The sequence below is a fragment of the Panthera onca genome, chromosome E3, assembly GCF_046562875.1.
Source record: "Panthera onca isolate mPanOnc1 chromosome E3, mPanOnc1 haplotype 2, whole genome shotgun sequence".
In the NCBI taxonomy this organism is placed as follows: Eukaryota; Metazoa; Chordata; class Mammalia; order Carnivora; family Felidae; genus Panthera; species Panthera onca.
In genome coordinates this window covers 27,281,538-27,303,795 of record NC_138354.1, presented here as the reverse complement: position 1 = coordinate 27,303,795, position 22,258 = coordinate 27,281,538, and the positions used below count along the sequence as shown (strand labels likewise).

The following is a 22,258-nucleotide window of genomic DNA, read 5'->3' as shown; positions in this document are numbered from 1 at the left end:
TTATACATACCATATTTACTACATACCATATTTACTACAGTAAATATAGTATATATATATATATATATATATATATATACATACAACACTATACTATTTTTATACATACTATAAATCCTTGATTTTAATGGGAATTATGTGGTATGTGAATTAAATGACAATAAACATTGTTTTTTAAAAAGAAAAACAAAAATAGGTATTGAGCTGTACTTGGCTCACGGGCCAAAGTCTACTAATTCCTGATCTAAACAAAGCACTTGGTACCCTTAGTGTACTAGACTAGACTGCCTCTCCTCAATTTTCCATCTGCTGCAAATGGCAAGGTGCCCTGTCCAATGAGAAAAAAGGTACCTCCTGCCACTCTAAGCCTTTTCCATCTTTCCCTTTTCCTTCCACGGCCAACATACTCCATTCCACCTGACTGTCCCTTCCCAATAATGTTTCCAGAATGCAAGACAAAAACCTCCTCAAATCTATATACAGTAAGAAGTGCTCAACAATGAAAGGTTAGGGTCCGAGTAGAGTTTACTCTCTCCTTCCAACATCTGCCGTAAGGAGCAGTGAAAAAAGGAGCTACACGTGGAGTGACACAAGGCAATCTGATCACGAGAGTATGCAAGTATAAACATCAAATATTGGCTTTTCCCTCCCTTCCCTCTTAGAAAACTTTATCTCTTAATTATATCCTATTATTTTTTATTAGAAGCAATGTTTTTCAATCCTTCAAGGTCTAACAGAAGGGGAAAATATACATATCAGCAATAATTATAAATCAAAAAAGCAAGGTCACTTCAAATTTCTTAAAGGAAAGTTATCTTTCTTCTTTTCCCCAAAAGAAAGAATATATGAGTATTCCTAGAGAAAAGTAGGCAGTCAAAAAGTAAAACCATCTGTAAGCACTAACTTTAGTGAACAGAAGGAGAAAAGCAGGGAAGAAGGAGCTGTGTATTAAAAAAACTACACAAATTTGAGCTGTAGAAAATGTTGACAAATTTTTTATAGGTATGCTAGAGTCAACAGAAATTCATAAAAGACATTTTCCTAAAAATAAAACAAATGTGAAAAAAATCTTTTCAAAGGCTGTCAAGGAAAGGAAGAAGAAAACAAAATCTAACGACAAGAAAATATTCCTGTCAATTTTAATTATCCAGGCATGTCCTAAATATGGCACTTTGTTCTACAGTGACTCCAGAGACACACCGACATAACAGTAAATGAAATAAACATGCAATGACAAGAGGCTTAAATGAGATTAAAACAAAGACACTACAAGTAAAGACTCACCCCAATTAGCGAGTTTTTGGCATTTCCAATTGTAGTCAGGGCACTGAGGTCAAATATAACTACAAATTTGGCATTGTCTACACTGAATACATGATTTTTAAAAGCCTCGTGTTTTATTTCAGAACAGGCATCAGGAAGTTGTAGACTATGTAGCAGATTGTTTAGGGCACAAGTCATTTCCCCCAGAATTAATTTATAGGCAGTCTCCAAAACAGGAATGTTCTTCAGGCTGAGCACTGCTTGATAAACAGCATGGGCTACTGCAACAACCTTCAAAAAGAGAATGCAGGAGAGTGATAACTAAATGGAAAATAAAATTACTAGCTGCCTAATGTGATGATACAAATCAATTTGAAGACCGAGAAATTCACTGTCCAGAACATCAGAGACCTTAATTTCTTTAAAAATCCAACCTTAAGGAACCTACATACATCAGAAAGTTTATAAAAATTTTCAGAGGCGCCTGGGAGGTTTAGTCAGTTAAGCGTCCAACTCTTGACTTCGGCTCAGAGGGTGGGCTCCCGCCCTGTGTCGGGCTCTGCGCTGATGGTGCAGAGCCAGCTTGGGATTGATTCATTCTCTCTCTCTCTCTCTCTCTCCCCCCTTCCCCAAACGTACGTGCATGGCATGCGCTCATGCATGCTCTCTCAAAGTAAATAAATTTTAAACATTTTCAAAACCTTATTAGAGAGAAAGGGTCCTCTAAATTAAGAGTTCATAAAAGTATCAAAACACACACAAAAAGAGCAATTTGTTAAAATTGGTTTTTCAACAACTACTTGGAAAATCTGTCGCGGTTCTGACTGGGAGTCAGTTGAAAAGCTAATAGTTAAATTTATGACATACACAGTACTTCTGAACTTATAACTTTAAAAAGATAGCTGCTTGTTTTATGAAATTTTAATAAAACTTGATAAAAACAAATTACGGAAATATGAAAAGAATAGCGGCCCATCAGTCTGACAATCAACAAATACTAAGCTAAAGGCATCACTGTAATCATTGTATTTTAAATCCAGTATTTAGCATTTCACTCAGTTTCATTTATGTAGCCTAATAGGCAACTTAGGTCAACTCTTCAATGACCTAAGTTACCAGAAGTTCTTATCAGGGCATCACTTACCTCCTTTTCTTTATGATAACGCAAAAATAGTAGTTTAGATGATGGTATAAACAGTTTTTCTACAAATGACGATGGCAGTTTTGTATTTATCTGTTCAACAATCTAAAAGAATAAAACAAAAAGAAGTGAGCTATCAAGACACAAAAGGACAAGAAACCGTTTTTAAATGCAAAATGATAACAGAAAGAAGCCAATCTGAAACAGCTACACACTGATTCCAATGATAAGACCTCGTGGAAAAGGCTAAACTATGTATACAGTAAAAATATCAGTGGTTACCAGGATTCAGGAGGGATGAATTGGTAGAGTACAAGGGATCTATAGGCAGGAAAACCATTTAGTATGATACTATAATGGTGGCATTATTCATTTGTCAAAACCTTAGAATGTACAATCCAGAGAGTGAACCCTAAGGTAAACTATGGACCTCACTTAATAACCTGTCAATTTGGTTCATCAATTGTAATAAATGTATCACTAAACAAGATTAGTTAATAATGAGGGGAACTATTGTGGTAGAGAGTATGGGAACTCTGTACTTAAGGCTCAATTTTTCTCTAAAACCTTAAAAACTGTTCTGAAAAATATTAATTAAAAAAGTAATATATCTAAACTATATTTTAAATCCTTAACATTGTAACATTTAAATGTTGAGACACTTAAATAGGATACCTGTATCTACACTTAAATATGGGCATTTTTTTACATTGGCAATTGGCAGAAATGTTCAGCAGAATATCAGCTACAATTTGCTTTAAAACAATTCAGTTGGGGATGGAAGCACAGCAAGGAAGACAGAGAGTCAGAGGCCTAGAGGAAACCAGATGGACCATGTGTTTCTAATTATAGAAATAATACAAAGATTCATTATGCTATTCTATTTTTTTAATACCCTTCAAAATGCCCATAATAAAAGACGGAGAGGAGGGGAAATATTTATGGTTAAGGAAAAAATAAACACTATAAAACAAGTTTGATTTGGGAAACAAAACAGAAAAAGGTCTTTCAAAATAGCTATCAAGTACCGATACAGTATTTATCATGTGTACTCGATAGTCTTATGTGAAGGACAATGTTTCATCCAAAAAAAGAGAGACAAGGAAAAAAGCTATATTAAGATCAAACACTAAAAGTAAACAGATAACAGCAAAAGCAAACTAGATTATGTAAATACGACTAATTAACGCACTCTTAAAAGAACAACAACCAAGGCCTTCACTTCTTCTACACTGATTTAAGGGCCTGAATGAACAAACATATTAAAAAGCAACAAACAAGAATTCACATACCAATGTGAGTAAATTCAAGACTGAGATGATATAATCTGTACCGCATGTCTGGCAATTCTCCAGTTGATCTAATCCATATGTAATGACCATGTCACAATGTATAGTCATGCTAGGATCCAAGCTGCCGAGCAAAACACCAACACACTCATTAGCAGCTGTCAACACAGCCTCAGAAAAAAACACTTGGTTTGCAGCCGTCACACATCTCATTACTCTGTACAGAACCTGCAAATGGGGAGAACAAGCAGCTTTTTAAAAAAATTCACATGCTTCCACAGAGTAAAAAAAATAGTTTCTATTTAATGCAGTTTCAACTGAAAATTAACTGCCTGCCTTGTCAGTAGTCTCTTAATATTCTAGCTCTCAGTGGCTGAATAACAAGGGTATCTTTAGTAAAATACACACAATGATCTTGCCTAAAAAATTCTAAAGTACTACTGTGACAGAAAATGGAATTTGCCATCCTCTATTTCTTTCATACCCAATTTCTATCACCCTCCCTCCCCCACCTAAAGTGACCAAATGGCTGAAGCTCAGAATTTTTATATTCATGAAATACACCAGTACTGAGAACAGTAACAGTATTAACATGGGAATAAACCAGCCATGAAAATAATCTTTCTCCATTAAAGCACTTGGGCTTTTGGTAATCAATCTTTTAAAACTAAATATCCTAGTCACCTTAGCTTATGAAAGTTCATGTACTGATGGCCTCTTTGGAAACATAACTCTCATTCATAACATACAATACCTATTTGAGGATTATGAAAATCATGTAACTTCCAACCAAAAACCCCACTAAACAATAAGCATCACTATTAATGTACTAAATTTCTAAAAAAATTAGTTAAGAAAAAGCCAACAAATTGACACAGTATGTTTTTCTGTAATATTCAACAATCACTACATCCAGGCTTCAACCTATAGGTTAAAAAGGCCTAGAAGACCTTCATAAAAGAATATATTAAATATATAACTACCCGGGGAAAGGACTGTTCTTTCCTTTTGTTTTGTATCTGAGTTTATTGCCCTTATTTCAACACTAACAATCATCAAGCCTGAAGATATTAAATCATCTTGTTCAGGTTTAAACTATCAAAATGCTGGTTTTAATTATCTTCAAGATCTGACATTTCTGCTCAAATACACAATTAACTTACCAAAAATTACATATACAATTAATATCCTATTTTATCTAGCAACGTATTCAACAGAAGTAAATAAACATGAGAGTTTTATCCTAACAGTAAAATTTTAATCATTTAACCTTTTATGACTACATCATGCATGTTTCTCCCTTCTTATTCAAGCACAGCCAATGACAGGTTCCCTTCTCATTTCTATCAGACAGAGCCACTCCCTAGACTAATACAGTGCAGCTCATGTTTGGGGCTGCTGAAGAGGGGCAATCACACTGCCTCTTATAACTGATCTCACACTACTATGTATTTAAGTTCTTATAACTTTATAACCTTTGATGTCAGGCTATCAAGTTGTTTCATCCTGCCATGCTCAGAAAAAATTACTTTTTGAGGATTTCTCTGTAATGTACTATTCTTATTATGCTGAAAAACTAAACTCAGTAGTTGAAAAGCAAAATTATTAATTTCATGAAAGATTTTAAAAGAATATTAAAAGAACAAGAATAATGCATTTATGAAGGATCTCATGAGATAAAACTTTGCACATTTTAAAATGCAGTGTAGCCTTCGTCTCATATGGGGGTGGGGAAAGAAGAGGGATACAACAGGATTCCCTACTTTCCTGGTGATTTAAGAAAGCAGCCACATATGTACCTACATACTAAACAAATGAAGAGTTAATAACATAGTTCACAAGGTAAAGAGAAACATTTACAATACACAACCATTTTATTTTTGAATGATACTTAAAAGTCCTAAAGACACTTACATCTGTTACATATGCCTCAGTAATTGGAGGACCTCTAATTGGGCTGAAGCGTTCCCCAATGCTCCTCACTACAGTACTGAACACCCGGAGAAGAGCTGCCAGCTTTGGTAAGGACACAGACGGAGGAGGAACATCTTCATCCACCGACTCCCCAGAGGCCACATGGCTGAGGTCCTAGATGTGAAATCACAGCACTCTTATTTAAGTAGGACATTGTTCAGGGCGCCTTGGTGGCTCAGTCAGTTGAGCATCCATCCACCTTTGGCTCAGGTCGTGATCTCACGGTTCGTGGGTTTGAGCCCTGAGTTGGGCTCTGTGTTGACAGCTCAGAGCCTGGAGCCTGCTTTGGATTCTGTCTCTCTCTCTCTCTCTCTCTCTCTTGGCCCCTCTCCTGTTCATGCTCTGGCTCTCTCTCTCTCAAAAATAAACATTAAAAAAAAATTTTTTTTAAATGTTTAAAGTAGGACATTGTTCAAAAAAACCCAAAAAACTCCCATTTTTAAAAGTTTATTTTAAAGGTTTATTCATTGAGACAGAAAGAGAGAGAATTCCAAGCAGGCTCTGCACTGTCAGCTCAGAACCTGACGTAGGGCTCAATCCCACAAACCATGAGATCATGACGTGAGCCAAAATCAAGAGTCAGACACCCAACTGACTGAGCCGCCCAGGTGCCCCAAAAAACTCCCAATTTTTAAGTCAATTAATTTTGTAATAGATTTTTACAAATAAAGTAATTTTAGCCTATCAGAAATCAGAAAAAGAAACATGAATCTAAATGTAAAAATGAATTTGACTTCTCGAATTAACAAGCCAATATTTAAATAAGCCAAAATAACCTCAACAGATTGAGGAAATAACTTCTCATACCAACTCAGATAGGTATTGAGGAAAAATTAATTCTAGTACATATACTCTGTTACATACAGGTATAAATGAAGCCAGAAACTTGCCATGCCGGAATTGGTTTCTGCCAAAATCTTACTCCAGGTATTCTTTGAGCCACTCAACTCAACAGTAAGTATCCCTACATGAACACCATGCACACAAAGAGCGAAGGGAAGTGTTAAAAAATTATAAAATCTGGTTTACAAATCTAGTTAAGGAGATAAGATATACTCAAAGAAAAAGATTGGCAAAAAATAGGATACTAGAACCCACATACACCTACATATAATTAGGCACCGAAATAATTAAAGGGAATGAGATCTTATAAATACCAGAGGGGGGTTGGGGGGGAGAGAACTGTTACAAACAAAAATGGTTCACTGATACAGATACAGCTTTAAAGGCAGGCCAGGAACAAAGATATTCTAAGTGTGGAGGCAAAGAAACACATACAAGCAAAATACTCCCTTCATTCTTCTCTGAAAGGCTCAAAATAGCAAAGACAAAGCTGAATCATTATGGGAGCCTCAAACACCACACAAGAATCATGGCAGTTCTGAGTAGAGAAGAAACACAGAGGTTCACACAGGACATGGCCGATTTAAGTCATGAGCAGTGGGCCAGGAAACCCAAGACCCAATAACAGAGACTTGAGCAGGACCCTTAAAGTGGACGCACTGCACTTATACAACTGCAGAGTCTGCTGAAGCCAAGGCGTATCCTCCAAAGCATGACCCAAGATCCTCAGTGTTATGTGAAAGAAAAGTCTTTAGAGGCTTGTATACAATATCAATTCACTTTACTTTTAATACTTTTAGTAACAGAAAATAAAAATGAACTACAGAAAATGTCTTCAGAAAACTACTAGCAACCAGAATTATTTCAAGTTTTGCAAAATAAGTCCTGCTATTTTTCTTTCAGTCTTTCCGGTGATGCAGCTGGTAACTTAAAAACAACATGTAAGGGACACGTGGGTGGCTCTGTTGGTTGAGCATCTGACTCTTGATTTTGGTTCAGGTCATGATCCCAGAGTTATGGGATCAAGCCCCACTTTGGGCTCCACACTGAGTATGAAGCCTGCTTGAGATCCTATCTCTCTCTCTCCCCCTCTGCCCTTCTCCCTGGCTCACACTCTTTAAAAATTAAAAAACAAAAAACACACATCTAAAAAAAAAAAAAATTAAAATATTTTAACTGTCTTGTAATTTCTATTCAAATGTCAAGTGGTCTGAATTATTTTAAAAATAAATCTACGTGTGTCTGAATGGGTCAGTCGGTTGAGCATCTGACATCTGATTTTGGCTCAGGTCACGATCTCACCGCTTGTGGATTCGAGCCCCTCAGTCTTTGTACTGACAGTGTGGAGCGTGCTTGGGATTGTCTCCCTCTCTCTCTCTCTCTCTCTCTCTCTCTCAAAATAAATAAAAAAACTTCAAAATCAATCAATAAATCAATCAATCTAGCACTGTTTAAGATTTCTGTCTTGTTCTTAACTGAAATCTTAGGAAATAACTCAGGTTTCTATATACTCACCTCAGCATATGCCTCCATATCCTCTAGAAACTGACCAAGAAGGGTGGTAGAAAATGCAAGATCAGCCACCCAAAACGGCTCTAAACTCTGCAACCATCCTAAGAAACATACAAAAATTTTAAAAGAGTAAAGAAAAACAAAAAATCCAAGTTAAAATTAGTATCTAAAAGCCTTGTTTTAAAAGTTATGATTTTCACGTTGCATATCCTTAAAACATACCTTATTTCATAAAATTAGGAATGTTAACTGTTAAATAAGCTGATCACGATTACCAATGTCTTTTAATGCTGCAAAAATGAACAGTCTCCAGAAATTAAAATGTGTATCTGCGTCCTTATTTTTCATATTGTCACTATACACGTGGCTTAGAGTAAAATGCCACAATCTACCACCAGCCTGGCTTTCAACTCCAGAGCCACAACCACCCACCAAAGGTGTCCACTCATCTCCCCAGTGGAAATGGGTCAGACCCACTCTCAGTGTCATATCCTATGTTCAGCAGGTTATTGCACCAATTAAGCTAAGAGAAAGAAACCATTAGCACCTGAATCAAGCCAAAATGTCCAAATGAATTGTGCTAGTCATTCATTTAACTCAAAACAAATGAAAAAATTTGTCTTTATCATTTAGAGTTCTCCAAACGGATCCAGAAAAACAGGTCACAAATATCCAGGATTTCATTCTACACTTAGGAGTACTGCCCCTGCAACACCACCTCCTACCAGCACCCACCCCAAGTGACTAGGGCGAAGTCCTTTCAATTTCTCACAGGTGCAATTACAACCTGTCTCTACCCTCCCCTACAAACTACTAAGTACACAATCTTGCTTTGAAAGGATAGATTTTGCTAACAAGCAATGTTCATTTATAATAACCAAAATATTTCTGGGAAGCAATTCTTCTTCTTACATTAGGAAAGAAATACTATTAACAGCTGGACTCTGAGGAACCAGAGCTCCTTCCCACAATACTTAAATGATTGGTATATGCTGAATAACTTACCAGACACCTGCTGTGTAAGCGAAGGTTTCTGAGTATGATCTATATGCCATCCAACTAATATATCAACTGTATCCTGTGTGGAGACACAGAGAAAAGGGCTAATCATTTTAAGGTCTAACTGCTATCCCTCCTGTGGACCATTTCAGAATTTCAGAGTAAGCAATCCTAGCAAAAGTGTCTGTGTTCGACCTATTTGACATTATATAAACTGGGGGGGGGGGGGGGGGGGGGGGGGCAGGGCAAGAGAATAATGGAACTTTGTTTATGACCCTGAGGAAGTATTTTTTTTTCTTTAAATATTTTAAGGCATTAATGTCAGAAAGTACAGATGGTATTTACAAAAATAGTATTACTGGACCATTCTATCCTAGACCCTCTACTATCACTGATTACACTTTAACAATCAGAAGCTTTGTTTTCTCTGATTCCCAAGGTCCCTATACATACAACCAACCCTTCACATCATCACCTAAACAGAGAGGGTCAGGGAACTCACCCTAAAATTAGTGCTGAAAATATGAGGGTAACATCGAGCCACCAAAAGAATGCACTTGACACATTTGCAAAGTAATTCTGGTGTATCCACGTTTTCAAGAATGGACTGTAGGCTGGTCATTACAAGCTAAAAAATAAAAGTTTTAAATCATGAATATTCAAAACAGAGAGAAAACAAGCATACTGGGTTCACTATTTATTAGTAACTTTATCTAAAATTGACTATAGTACCAAAGAAAACAAAGTGCACAGTTTTAGCTCCAAATAAAGTTGAAAGCATTTCATTCCACTAAGATTAGGCTGAAAATAAGTACTGTTTCATCGTATTTAATGTCTCTTAAAATATTTCCTAAGTAACGTCCGTTCACATTATTCCTAAGTGCTCTGTTTAATACCATGGACTTGATTAAATTTCAAGTATAAAACTAAGATGTGCTTGGAAAACTTTTCCTTAAAGTACTACAATTACTCTCCAATTCAAAATCCATAGCAAATTTTATGTAATTTATGCTTTAAGATATTAGCACTTGCTTCAAATTTGAAAGACACAGAGATTAACATGGCCCCAACACATGAATGACAGACATGCGGGCTCATGTCACCACTATATACCGTTCTATTTTTTAAACAAATGTAAGGCAGACCACTGATACAATTATCTTGCAGCTGTCAGAAACCATTTTTTTCCTAAAAAGAAAAGCTCTTTACAAAAAAAAAAAAAAATGAGGTTGCAACTATAGAAAAAATGCTAGAATTGGAAAAGCACCTAACATTTTGCAGTTAGAATCTATATGGGTAAAGAATATGAATGGGTGCCAAAATCACGGAGTGAAATATACTAAAAAAAAGGATATTCAGAAGGTCTCAAGGTATCATGCCCAGATTACTGACCAATTACAAAGGGAGAAAAACAAGCCTCCACAATGGGAAGATTCTGGTGGTCATCACCTCAACCAGATGAGCACTCTTTCCCTCTGACAGTAAGACAATCTGCAGTTATGTGCCTGCTGGTGGTGGGTTGCAAGAGTAAGGATGAACCCATGAAGGACTCATGACCAAAATGTTTAAAGTCAGGAAAGAGCAATCAAACGCACAAAGTAGAACATTCCAAAAATAAGAACAGAAAGATGTAAACCATTCTAATTGAGAGAGTACAGAGGCACGCTACCAAACAATACACGGGGTCCTGATGGAATCCTGGGTCAGGTAAGACAAAAGCTGTAAAAGCTTCTTAATGGCAGAAGTTTAAATTTGGACTGCATTATGTAATAAAATTTTCTTAGGTATAATAATAATTTTGTTGTTACATAAGAGAAAAGCCTTATTCTTATAAGATGCATGTTGAGGGTGAACTATCGTGAAGCGTGTAATTTATTTTCAAATGGTTCAACAAAAAAGGATGCGCTCCTGTGTGTGCAGAAATAAAACAAATGTAGCAAAATGATAGTAAGTAACAAATCTAGATAAAGGACATATGGGTATTATACTGGTCCACGTTTTCCCATGGATTTGAAAATTTTCAAAACAGGGGCACCTGGGTCGCTCAGCTGGTTGAGTGTCCAACTCTTGGTTTTGGCTCAGGTCAATCTCATGTTTGTGGGATCAAGCCCTGAGTTGGGCTCCTTGCTGACAGCCTGGAGCCTGCTTGGGATTGATTCTCTCTCTCCCTCTCAGTCCATCCCACTCCCACTCGTCCACGCACCTTCACACTCTCTCTCAAAATACGCGCACCCTCACACTCTCTCTCAAAATAAATAAATAAATTTTAAAAAATAGTTATAATCTTTTTTTTTTTAAGTTTATTTTTGAGAGAGACAGAGACAGACAGCACATTAATAGGGGAGGGGCAGAGAGCGAGAGAATCCCAAGCAGGCTCCATGCTATCAAGCTCTGTGCTGTGAGATCATGACCTGAGCTAAAATCAAGAGTCAGACACTTAACCGAGTGAGCCACCCAGGTGCCCCAGAATATAAGTATTTTTGAAAGTGACTTTAGTAAAATAAAGCATATCATGAATTGTAAAGAGCGCATATAAATAAAAGATAACTGATATTCTAAAACCATACCAAACTCTAATTTTTAAAAACATGATTAGTCAACAAAAATTTAATTGCTTGTAAGTTTGCTCAAAATTAAATTGAGAGTGATCTTTTAATATATTCAGATATACAAAAGTGAAACAAAACTAAGTAGTTTTGGTTTTCATTTATACAAATTTATTGTATATATCACCTGGAGTAAGAATTTTTGGCCCATTATCAAACCTAAAAAGTCCTAGAATGAGTGGTGCTGTTCAGTTTGTCTCCCTCAAAACCAATGAGTGTCCTCCTATCCAGCTTCCTCACCAAGTCTCTATTTTCATATCAGCAAATGATTGTTACTAAGCAAATTCAAAGGAAAGCTTCAAACATGCTAAAAGATAAAAAAAACAAACAAAAAAAAAAACCCAACTTTTTTTTTTTTAAAGATTTTATTTTTTAAGTTTTTTATTTCAGTAATCTCTACCCCCAACATGGGGCTCGAACTCACAACCCCGAGATCAAGAGTCATATGCTCTTCCGACAAGCCAGCCAGGTGCCCCTAACTTATTTTAAATCTACCTTTAATGTGTATCCTTCACTCAAACTCAGAAAGAGAAATGTTACTCATATCATATTTACTACCAGTAAATAACCCCTTTTCTAAGTTTCCCTTCTCCAAGCTTCCCTCCAAAAACATTGTTGGGAAGTTGTTAAAAAATTTTCTTCCCCAGTACATCGGTTTTCCCCTTCATTCTTACCTGCATTACAGATGAAAAGGCTTTCTTTTCTCCTACAGTCTCTAATGCTTTGTAGGTGGCACATAAGTAGAGGAGTTTAACTTCATCTTTTGTAGATGAGCTAAATTTGCTAAAAATCCATTTGAAGATCTTCTCAGCCTCATAGCTCAGAGAAGCACAAAGAAGGCCAAGACAGCAAGCTCCCTCCTGTCTCAACTCCTGAAGCAATTTGCTACTGTTTATTTCAATGCAAACAAAACAAAACACACAAAAGGCTTAACATTTCAAAGATGACAAGAATGACACATTTTACAAAAGAATGTCTTCAATGATTTTTCAAATTTTTCTATTCAAACTACATAAAAGGTTGAAATTTTATCTTTAAATGTGTTCTCTATTCTATCCCAGTGCCCAAAAGCATCTTTGTTAGACATTAGATTTTCTTTTGCAGGATCAATTATTTACAAACAGTAAGGAAAGGGCCAGAGATACTAAAATTCAGCCTTCAAATTCCATCTCAAACTACATTAAATGATTCACAGAAAAGGGCAGCAACAAAGGATCAGATAAAACATACTACAAATAACTATATACAATGTAGTGTTCAGTAGGTAAGGACTATAAGATAGGAAATGGTAACAGTTAAAAAACGCAACAAACTTAAAAGGATAACAGCACTGATTTAAGTATATTAATAACTATATAAAATGAAACCATCAAAAAGCAGTAAGGTTCGTGACCTGCTGAGATGAGTTTTTGGTGCTTTCCAACACTGCAATTCTTTGGGAATCACCATACGAAGAATAGACTGCACACCTTTGTGGAGAACCCCAGTAGCCTCGTAGAACAGATGGTGTGAATGCACTGTTGCCCAAAGAAGGAAGCTCCCTTTCACCTCTATTCTCTAAGCAGTTTCAAAATTCTCTAGTTTACAAAAGGTAATTGCATTCATTCATGCCAGCATTAAGAGTCTACGTCATTCCACAAGTCAACGCTCAATTACTCAGTCAAGTTGACAAATTAGAAAAAAAAAAAAAGAATGGCATTTCTTTTCAAGTGGATTCCATTCATACTCAATGGCAATTAACATATAAATGCTTTAACACCGATAAAGATGGCAACACAATGAAACATTAAGTAGGTATTCATAAATGAAGCCAATGAGTTTATCTTCTTGTATATTTTTAAATAATTTCTAAAAATGCATTTTAAAAACTTAAAATTACCCATAGTTACTTACCTTTCATTAAGCACATCATGTACAGCAGCCAAGATATTATCCAATTGTTTAACTAGTACCTTTAAAAAAAAAAAAATTTATAAAAAATTCGAATTCCTATACTTTCAATAACACTGTATACTTTTTACTCATGTTCCCCTCCAAATTCTAATCAAACAGCACACCTTCCTTTTATTATTCCCAGTCCCCAATTATCAGGAGTGTTACAAATTTCCTTTCAGATTCTGAAATGTATCTGTTCCTATGTACCACCGTGATCATCAATGAAAAAAATAAACTCAAAAAGCTTTTTTTACTTATGCTCAAAAAAAAAAAAGTGACGGATGGAGAGGTGAAAAGTTAAATGACAAAGCAACATGTCACATATGACACACATAATGACAGAATTTAGATGGCAGACATATGATATTCAATTTCAAATTGCCATATATTTGAAATGTCTCATAATAAAATGGGGGGGGGGAGGCAGAAAACTTATTTGAACCAAATATTATTTGACTCACCATGCCATTCTCATTAATTTTGTCCTGCTCCACATCAAGTTCTTAATTTCACATCAGGAGAATTACTCAGAGTGTATTTGTAACTGCTCCTGAACTTTTTTCTTTCAAGAGTTTTTCCATTTATTTAGCCCTGGCCACTAGGGCATACCTACCCATGAATATAATATGTAACCTCCACCCCAACTTCACATATGAAAAACAAAGAGACAATCTGTCCTAGCATACAGAAAAACAATTCTGAGGGCAACAAAATAAATGGACTAAACGTAAAAGCACTTTATTGCAGAAGATACCAATGTAGATCCAACAATGGCAGGTAAATTACACAGCAGGCTCATTAAGTTCTCGATCACAATACAGGCCAAGTCAACCAGGAATAAGGAATCCCTGCCATTTTCTCCTTAGAAGCAAATCTTTTCCCTTCTTAACCCACTCCAGGTAGCATTATCTACTTTATTATGGAAACACAAAGTTATCAACATTTCTATACTGTACTCACCAACTTATTTTCTGGTTGCTGAATAAATTCTTTCAACTGCTTTACAGTAGCCAGTCTTCGGTCTCTGTCGTCTTCCCGGGTGATCCTCCGAAGAAGATTCGACAGTCGAGACTCATCGGAATAAGACATCGATCGCTCTGTGAAAATAAGCATTTGTTTCTCAGTGAGCATCCCTTGTCATTAAAAAAGGGAAGAGAAGTTCTGGTTTGCCACTTCCCTAGCAGCGGCATGCCTTGTACGGTAGCTGGTGATCAGACATTTGAACTGAACGTGTGATTGAGGTTCACAAAAACGATAACGTGAACAAGAGACAAACAGAAACCCTCCAGCCCAAATATTTCAAAGTACGTCAAAAATCACAGTACACTGAACAATAAAAGTTCAACTGAATGCAGGTCCCACCACACTTTTGTCACTATAAACCAAATTCCATCGGAGTGCTGGGCACAAAGCAGACCCTCAAAAAAGATAAACCTAAGCAAACACCTCATTCCAGAGGACCAGCTGAGAGAGAAAAGAGGATTAGAAATTACTTTCTTCAGATCTATTCCAAACTCTTCAACATCCAGCATGAGTACAGGTAAGAGACTTCTACAGATTACGGATAAAGTCTCGACCGGGCAGAAGGAGGATATATGCTTCCATTTCTCACTTGGTAACCAGTGGAGGGAATTCTCTTGGTCACATTATCATCATTTTCCTAAGACAAAGTTTTTGTGAACTGCAATCACACATTCAGTTCAACAAATGTCTAATCACCAGCTACCATGTGCAAGGCATGCTGCTACTAGGGAAGTGGCAAACCAGAACTTCTCTTCCCTTTTTTAATGACAAGAACAAATAAGAAAGCTCAAACAACGCTGGTTACTGCCAATAAAATACATTTAAGTACTAAATTTTTCTTTTTAAATTTTCAGCTGTGCATTGGTTATTGATTAACCAATGTACAGTCAAAACAAACTAAATTAAAGGCTCTGATAGTTTCATTTCTAAGGCATGAAAAATTTTCGATAATAAAACTAATTATTTGAGAGAAGGATAGGATTTTTTTTAAGACCGCTGGCCCAGTGAGTAGTTCAGTAAAAATGGGACACTGAAAATGTCATTAGGTTAAAAGCCAAGAAAACTAAGCTCTATTTACAACTCTGCCACTGGCCGGGTTACTTAACTCTGAGCCTGCGAGGAGAAAGAACTGGACTAAATTAAATTAGCTTTGGGGTCACCTTCTAGCTTCTAGCATACCAAGGTCAAGGACATCAAACACTTTTTAAAAATCAGCACACCCTTTGACTAGTGGGTCCACATCTGAAAGTTTATCCAAAATAAATCATTTTTTAAAAGCCATACACACACACACACAAGCTGTATGCACAAAGATACTTGCCAAGATACACACAACACACACACATACACACACCCCATGGAAACAAATGGTCATAACTAAAGGACCTAAGAGTGACTATATCCAACAAAGTTTTTACGTCAGAAACTTCAAAAATTTCATGCTTAGCTTTACCAACAAAATAAATTTCTTCTAGAAAAATAATGATCATCATTACCTGTAATCATCATTCAAGGCACTTTACCTATTCAGCGGGGCTGTGTTACAAGGCAGAAGGTGGGATCCATTTATTTAACTTTAGAAAAGTGCCCACTCCTTTTATAACCATATTGCCTACAGACCCTAGAGTTCAAGGACTTGTAAGAGCCCATCACACACCATACATTCCTCATCTACTATAATCAGGAAAATCCCTTCTTTAGATCTTAGCTAGTATTCTAATCTTAAGAGAATTCTCTGGAAAGTGTAGTCTAAAAAGTATTAAAACCTTTCCTATGAGAATTTAGTCTAAGAAACAGTTCACAAAAGAATGCCAACAATTATCACCTATACATGTTTTTCAACTTGAAGTAAACTAACCAACTCATGTATGTGCAAAACATTAGTAAGAAATAAGGTGGCCAGGAAAAAGAGATTTGTGGAGGCATTTGTGACTGGTCCCCAGTTTGCCCAATCTTACCCTGTGATTTCCTCATGTCTTTGATGGCTAACGCACGACTGCCATGCTGAATACTGGTGAACTCAGGGCTGGTCACATTGTTAACTCTCAGCTCTTGCCCCAACGACTTCCGACCATAAGTATTTTCCCCAGATCCTCCATTGACACTGTAGCCACCTACAACCAGCAATATTTACATTATTTTAATAGGGCTCTTTGTTTTACTCAATCAATTTCCGATAGTCCAGGATCTTACAACCCCTCTGCAAGCAGCTCAACCAGCCTCTGTTTCTCCTACTCTCCCCCTGTGCTGCCTGCCCTGAAGTCCTTTTGGTTTCATTTTGTGCACCCAAGGAAGAAGAGAAATGAAAACCAAAGTCAGATTTTGCACTTTAAAACTTTTTAGGGGCACCCGGGTGGCTCAGTTGGTTAAGCGTCCGACTTCAGCTGAGGTCATGATCTCACAGTTCGTGAGTTTGAGCCCCACATCAGGCTCTGTACTGACAGCTCAGAGCCTGGAGCCTGCTTCAGATTCTGTGTCTCCCTTTCTCTCTGCCCCTCCCCCGCTCACATTCTCTTTCTCAAAAATAAACATTAAAAATTAAAAAAAAAAAAAAAAAACTTTTCAGGGGCGCCTGGGTGAGTTAGTCGGCTGAGCGTCTGATTCTTGGTATTGGCTCAGGTCGTGATCTCATGGTTGTGAGATCAAGCCCAGTGTCAGACTCAGCAATGGGCATGGAGTCTACTTAAAATTCTCTCTCACGCTCCCTTCGCCCCTCCTGACTCATGGGCATGTGCTCTCTCTATAAAATTACCAAAAAAACCTTTTAGAAGTTTAGAGGACAGACTAGTCAGGAAACCTCAGCCTTTATGATAATACTGTATTTTGGGCAGCAAGGAAACCACATTATGTGTATTCTAATGTATGAAAAGAATTTTAAAAATTTAAAAAAGGGGGGGGGGGGGTGGCCCTGGTGGCTCAGTCAGTGAAGCATCTGACTTCAGCTCAGGTCATGATCTTTTGGTTCACAAGTTCAAGCCTCATGTCAGGCTCTGTGCTGACAGCTCAGAGCCTGGAGCCTGTTTCTTGGATTCTGTGTCTCCCTCTCCTTCTGCCCTTCCTCTCTTTGTTCTCTCTCTCTCTCAAAAATAAATAAACCATTTAAAAAAATTGTTTTAATGTACGAAAAGAACATTTAAATTTTTTCTTTTTTTGTTTTAAATGTTTATTTTTGAGAGAGAGAGACAGAGCACAAGTGGAGGAGGGGCAGAGAGAGAAGGAGACACAGAATCTGAAGCAGGCTCAAGGCTCTGAGCTGTCAGCACAGAGCCTGATGCAGGGCTCAAACCCATGAACCACGAGATCATGCCCTGAGCCAAAGTCAGACGCTTAACCGACTGAGCCACCCAGGTGCCCCACATTTAAATTTTTCTAAATGAAGGGGGTAAATTTATTATGAAGTTTCAAAAAGAGCACTGTAAAAATATCTATATTTAAAAAAATTTTTTTTGATGTTTCATTTTTGAGAGAGACTGACAGTGAGTGGGGGAGGGGCATAGAGAGGGAGACACAGAATCCAAGAAGCAGGCTCCAGGCTCTGAGCTGTCAGCACAGAACCTGACACGGGGCTTGAACCCACGAGCTGTGAGATCATGACCTGAGCTGAAGTTGCATGCCAAACTGACTGAGCCACTCAGGTGCCCCAATATTTTTATTTTAAACATATTAAAAGAAAAAAGTAGGGGAGAAAGAAAGAGGGAAAGAGGGAGCAAGAGGAAGGCTGGTAGGTTAAAAACCAAACAAACAAAAAAAAACATGCCTCTAACAGTAAGAAAGCATATATACCCTTTTCGTCATTCTGAATGTCAGTGTGAACTCTGGTATCATCGTGCCTTTGCCGAGACACCACAGCTGAATTGGAAGGTTGCAGTCCATAAGAAGAAGGCCCACCCCTATCTCTGGATGAAGAATATTTTAATGTATCTGGGTCGGCTGATGCACTGTCAGTTCTGTAAAGAGAGAAGAGCATGAGATTAAACTTTAAACAAATATTTTAATAGCCCAAATCATACATCTTTTCATTCAAGCCTCTCCTACCATTCTAATTTTTTTCATTACTATTATAAATAAGCACTCCAATTTCAAATGAATCTTTCAACGGGGAAAGGATTATCAATGAATGAAATGCTAGCTTTCAGCCCCTTCTATTTTATAGACCCATTCAGACACACACATAACTACCAGGATTAGAGTGACCAACTCATCCTGCTGTGCTTGAGAGTTAACGATTTTAGCAGTGAAATCTCGTGTCTGAGGAATCCCCTCAGTTCAAGGCAAACTAAGACAGTTGGTTACCCTGGTCTACGATTCTCTTCACATGATGTGATAAAAGGAATTCTTCCTAAGCTCTCCTCCTAGGAATGGTTAATCAGTGGAAAAATTACCATCTTCCCAGTCGTAAAAATAAAAAGCACAGGCAATATATCAGGCAAGGGCAATGTGACATTCCCTCTCTCTCTCCCCTGAATTCCTAACTTGATTATTTGGTGGGAAAGTAATTATAGAATGATATTTGAAAGCAAGCTCGATAGGATATAAGAAAACATTACCCAGAAAATAAGATTATTTTAACATACTGGAGACTTCACTGAAGACTCCTGAACTCTAGAGACTACCTATTAAAATTATAAAGAGTGAGAAAAATAAAAATAAGGTATCAGTAATCCAATGAAGCTGAATTAGAAGGCTGCAGTCCATAATCTACTTAAAAGTCAAGTACTGTCTAGAATAATCACTGATACTTAGACATTAATAAACAAGTAGTGCAGGCCAGGGTAAGAGTAGTCCTTATCCTTACGTAAGGATCAGCTCTATGCCTCAGTGTCCTCATCTGTAAAGTAGGGAGCTGTGTTTCATGATTTCTCATGAGCCTTATTCCTCCAGCCATCAATCCTAAAGCATCAAGAAATAAGACCACACTACTCTACAACAGCATATGAAAATACTAAGAAAGAAGCTCCTGTCCTATTGATACTACTTCTGAAAGGAATAACCTTCTTACAAATAATCACTTTTATGATATGTACTAAAAACACCTTCTGAACCCACAATTATTTGGGAAACTTAAGGATACTGGCCAAGAGCAGTAACTAACCTATTTCTCAACCCCCATGGCTCTTCCCTCGTATATAAAAGTGACTTCAGTGTTTGTGTATATATTTCAATTTATCATCTTTTCTCCACCCCCCACCCATAAAAATACTAATCATGCAACTCTGAATAAGCTTAAACACCCTGATCTATATTTAAACCACTGTTAATACAGAATGCAAACAATAGGTCCAATGAAACTTGGATAAGTGACACAAATCTAAATTATTCCTAAGGTCTGTTAATCTGAAACGTGATAAAATTTCGTAACCTTAGCCTACTACAATAACTAAGGCTCCATAATGGAGTATCTTCTTCAAACATTCAGGGTTCACTTGTCGACAAGGCTCAGTACTTCCAAGATGTGGAAAAATAAAATCTATGGAATTTCAAGAAAAAAAATGTATGAGGATTTTTTTTCTAAGCATACTAAATCTGTAAGCATTCAAATACCATTAACACAAAATGGAGCATGAGAGCTTTTTAAAACGAATGTAATGGCATCCCCCGTGTTTCTAAAAATAGCACACTGAGTGCGTACCTATAATAAACCATTACATACCATAAATTTCTGAAAGGGAATTGAAAAATAAAAGAGAGCTTAAGAGCTTTTCGGACAGATTTTGAACTCGTACTATACACATGGCACCTAGCACAATCTGGAAAAGTAAGATGTTAGCAAGATAACAAAAATCTACCAATATTTAAATATCTGAATTTCCTGCTTAAATTATGTTTATATATTACATATACTACTTTTACCATTAAGAGTTAAGTATGTGTATCACTTTTCTGGTGACAGCAGTAAACATAAGGCAGCAGAGAATATGAATTAAAAAAAAAAGATCTGGGCTCAAATCCCGGCTCCACACTGAAAAGGTAAGTGGGACTGTGCATAAGGTACTTAGTCTCTAAGCCTCAACTGTTTCTTGCATAAAATGGAGATAATACCTATCTAATGTGTAAAGTTGTTGCGAGGCTTAAATAAGATAATGGATTCGTAAGACATGCTTAGCTTGCAGGGAATGCTCAAAGTTATTAAGACCATAACACTAAATAAACTCAAGATTTCCAGTCTAACAAACAAATCATACATTAGTTCAAGAGCACAGGAATACAATTAAACAAGCTTTCACATCCAATATATAGCAGCCGATTTTAAATTCTTCATGGAACAAATTAAGCAATCTGCTACCAACAAATCCATTTCTACCCACAAAGCATTTTATTTCAAACTAAACTGAAAAAGAAAAAAGAAAAAAGAAAAAAGAAAAAAGGAACAACTTCCCAATTTATTAGAAATACAAGTTTTAAAATCCCATGAGTTATGAACACCAAGTATCCCACCCCCATCCCCCACTGGGAGTCTGGGTTTTCAGAATAGAACAAAAAAATTCACTGGGGTGGAACTACTGTCTCAGAACTGTCTAAAAACTCACTAGTTGCCAAGTTCTTTTAATACAAACTGATCAAAACATTTCCAACCAGAATTCAAGTTATAGGTAGTTTGAACCCCAAAGCACAAAATGGCTCAGCATTTATATGAAATGTCTATTTTTTAATATCTAGACTGCTTAGGTCTCAAAAAAAAAAGTCAGTATCCAGCTGTTAGCACCAACAAGACCACCCAGTCCAATAAATAGAAAACTGTTAACGAACGGAAATGAGCACTTAAAATGAAGGAATCAAAGGCATAAAATACAGATTTGAATTCAAAGAGGCAGGCATAAATGTTAAGCCAGTTATAAGAGCTGAAAAAGCTATCATCTGCCAGCATTAGTGTCTCAGTTTAGTGATAAGAGAAAATGTATCTGTTAAAACTAAGAATCATACAAGCAAGGATCCAAAAATACCTCCACAGCCCCTTTAATACTCTAAAAATATTATGGAGAGAGAGAGAGAGAAAAAAAAAAAAAAAAAGAAATGCATAAATTTCCCCCAAATCATTAAACTGAAGTTAAAGCCTGATGTACATGCCACATGAGAGGTAAGTTTCTAAAGCTCATACCTCAAAAATCGCATACTGTATAATATGGAGCCTTTGTGATGTTTTGCATCAAGTCAATCTGTAAGACAGTAGTTACAATATTAGTGAAGACAGTGGGTTAAAACATTTGTTGTTCAAACATGAAGCAAATATCACTCATGGGTTAGGTGCTTTTAGTTGTACTATGGCCCTCTAGGGTTCATATGCTGAAGCAAAAACTGAGATGGAAAGCCGCTCTATGCCTTAGAAGACAGAGAAGCTTAAGGTGGATACCAAAAACTTTTTAGTTACATAAGAGAATTTAAATGTTAACTATAACATACAAATCACATGCAAATCTTGTTACCGCTCATTTCGTCAACTATTCTCAACATACAGAAAAAGTAATAAATCTGAGAGGTCATTCATTTTGAATGACGCACATCCTCAGACCTCACATCAACAATCCAGCATGTGCTAGGGGATAGTATCTCCTGGCTACATGTGGTCTTATCCAGTTCTTGTAAGCACTAAAAAGCAACCAAAGGGAGGGGGGAAAAAGCACCACTCTCAAAGTATGAAGTCAGGGAATTCCCTATCATGAAGCATTTCCCAAAAG

The 22,258-nt window shown here is 36.8% G+C and overlaps 1 protein-coding gene across 4 annotated transcripts in view; it reads right to left on the bottom strand.

Moving 5' to 3' along the window:
* SMG1 (SMG1 nonsense mediated mRNA decay associated PI3K related kinase) overlaps positions 1 to 22,258 on the bottom strand; it is a 137,836-nt gene that overhangs the window by 55,576 nt on the left and 60,002 nt on the right. For 2 of the 4 annotated variants that reach the window (XM_078440084.2, XM_078440083.2), the window contains 13 exons: positions 21,682 to 21,739; positions 18,369 to 18,532; positions 16,544 to 16,699; positions 14,523 to 14,659; positions 13,521 to 13,579; positions 12,302 to 12,515; positions 9,524 to 9,649; positions 9,028 to 9,100; positions 8,026 to 8,123; positions 5,608 to 5,781; positions 3,697 to 3,921; positions 2,408 to 2,509; positions 1,285 to 1,554 (listed from right to left, as the gene is read on the bottom strand). In XM_078440084.2, the coding sequence (XP_078296210.1) occupies positions 1,285 to 1,554; positions 2,408 to 2,509; positions 3,697 to 3,921; positions 5,608 to 5,781; positions 8,026 to 8,123; positions 9,028 to 9,100; positions 9,524 to 9,649; positions 12,302 to 12,515; positions 13,521 to 13,579; positions 14,523 to 14,659; positions 16,544 to 16,699; positions 18,369 to 18,532; positions 21,682 to 21,695 (1,812 nt within the window). In that variant the 5' untranslated portion in view covers positions 21,696 to 21,739. The remainder of the gene's footprint in view (positions 1 to 1,284; positions 1,555 to 2,407; positions 2,510 to 3,696; positions 3,922 to 5,607; positions 5,782 to 8,025; positions 8,124 to 9,027; positions 9,101 to 9,523; positions 9,650 to 12,301; positions 12,516 to 13,520; positions 13,580 to 14,522; positions 14,660 to 16,543; positions 16,700 to 18,368; positions 18,533 to 21,681; positions 21,740 to 22,258) is intronic. The other 2 variants (XM_078440082.2, XM_078440081.2) reach the window with 1 other exon arrangement.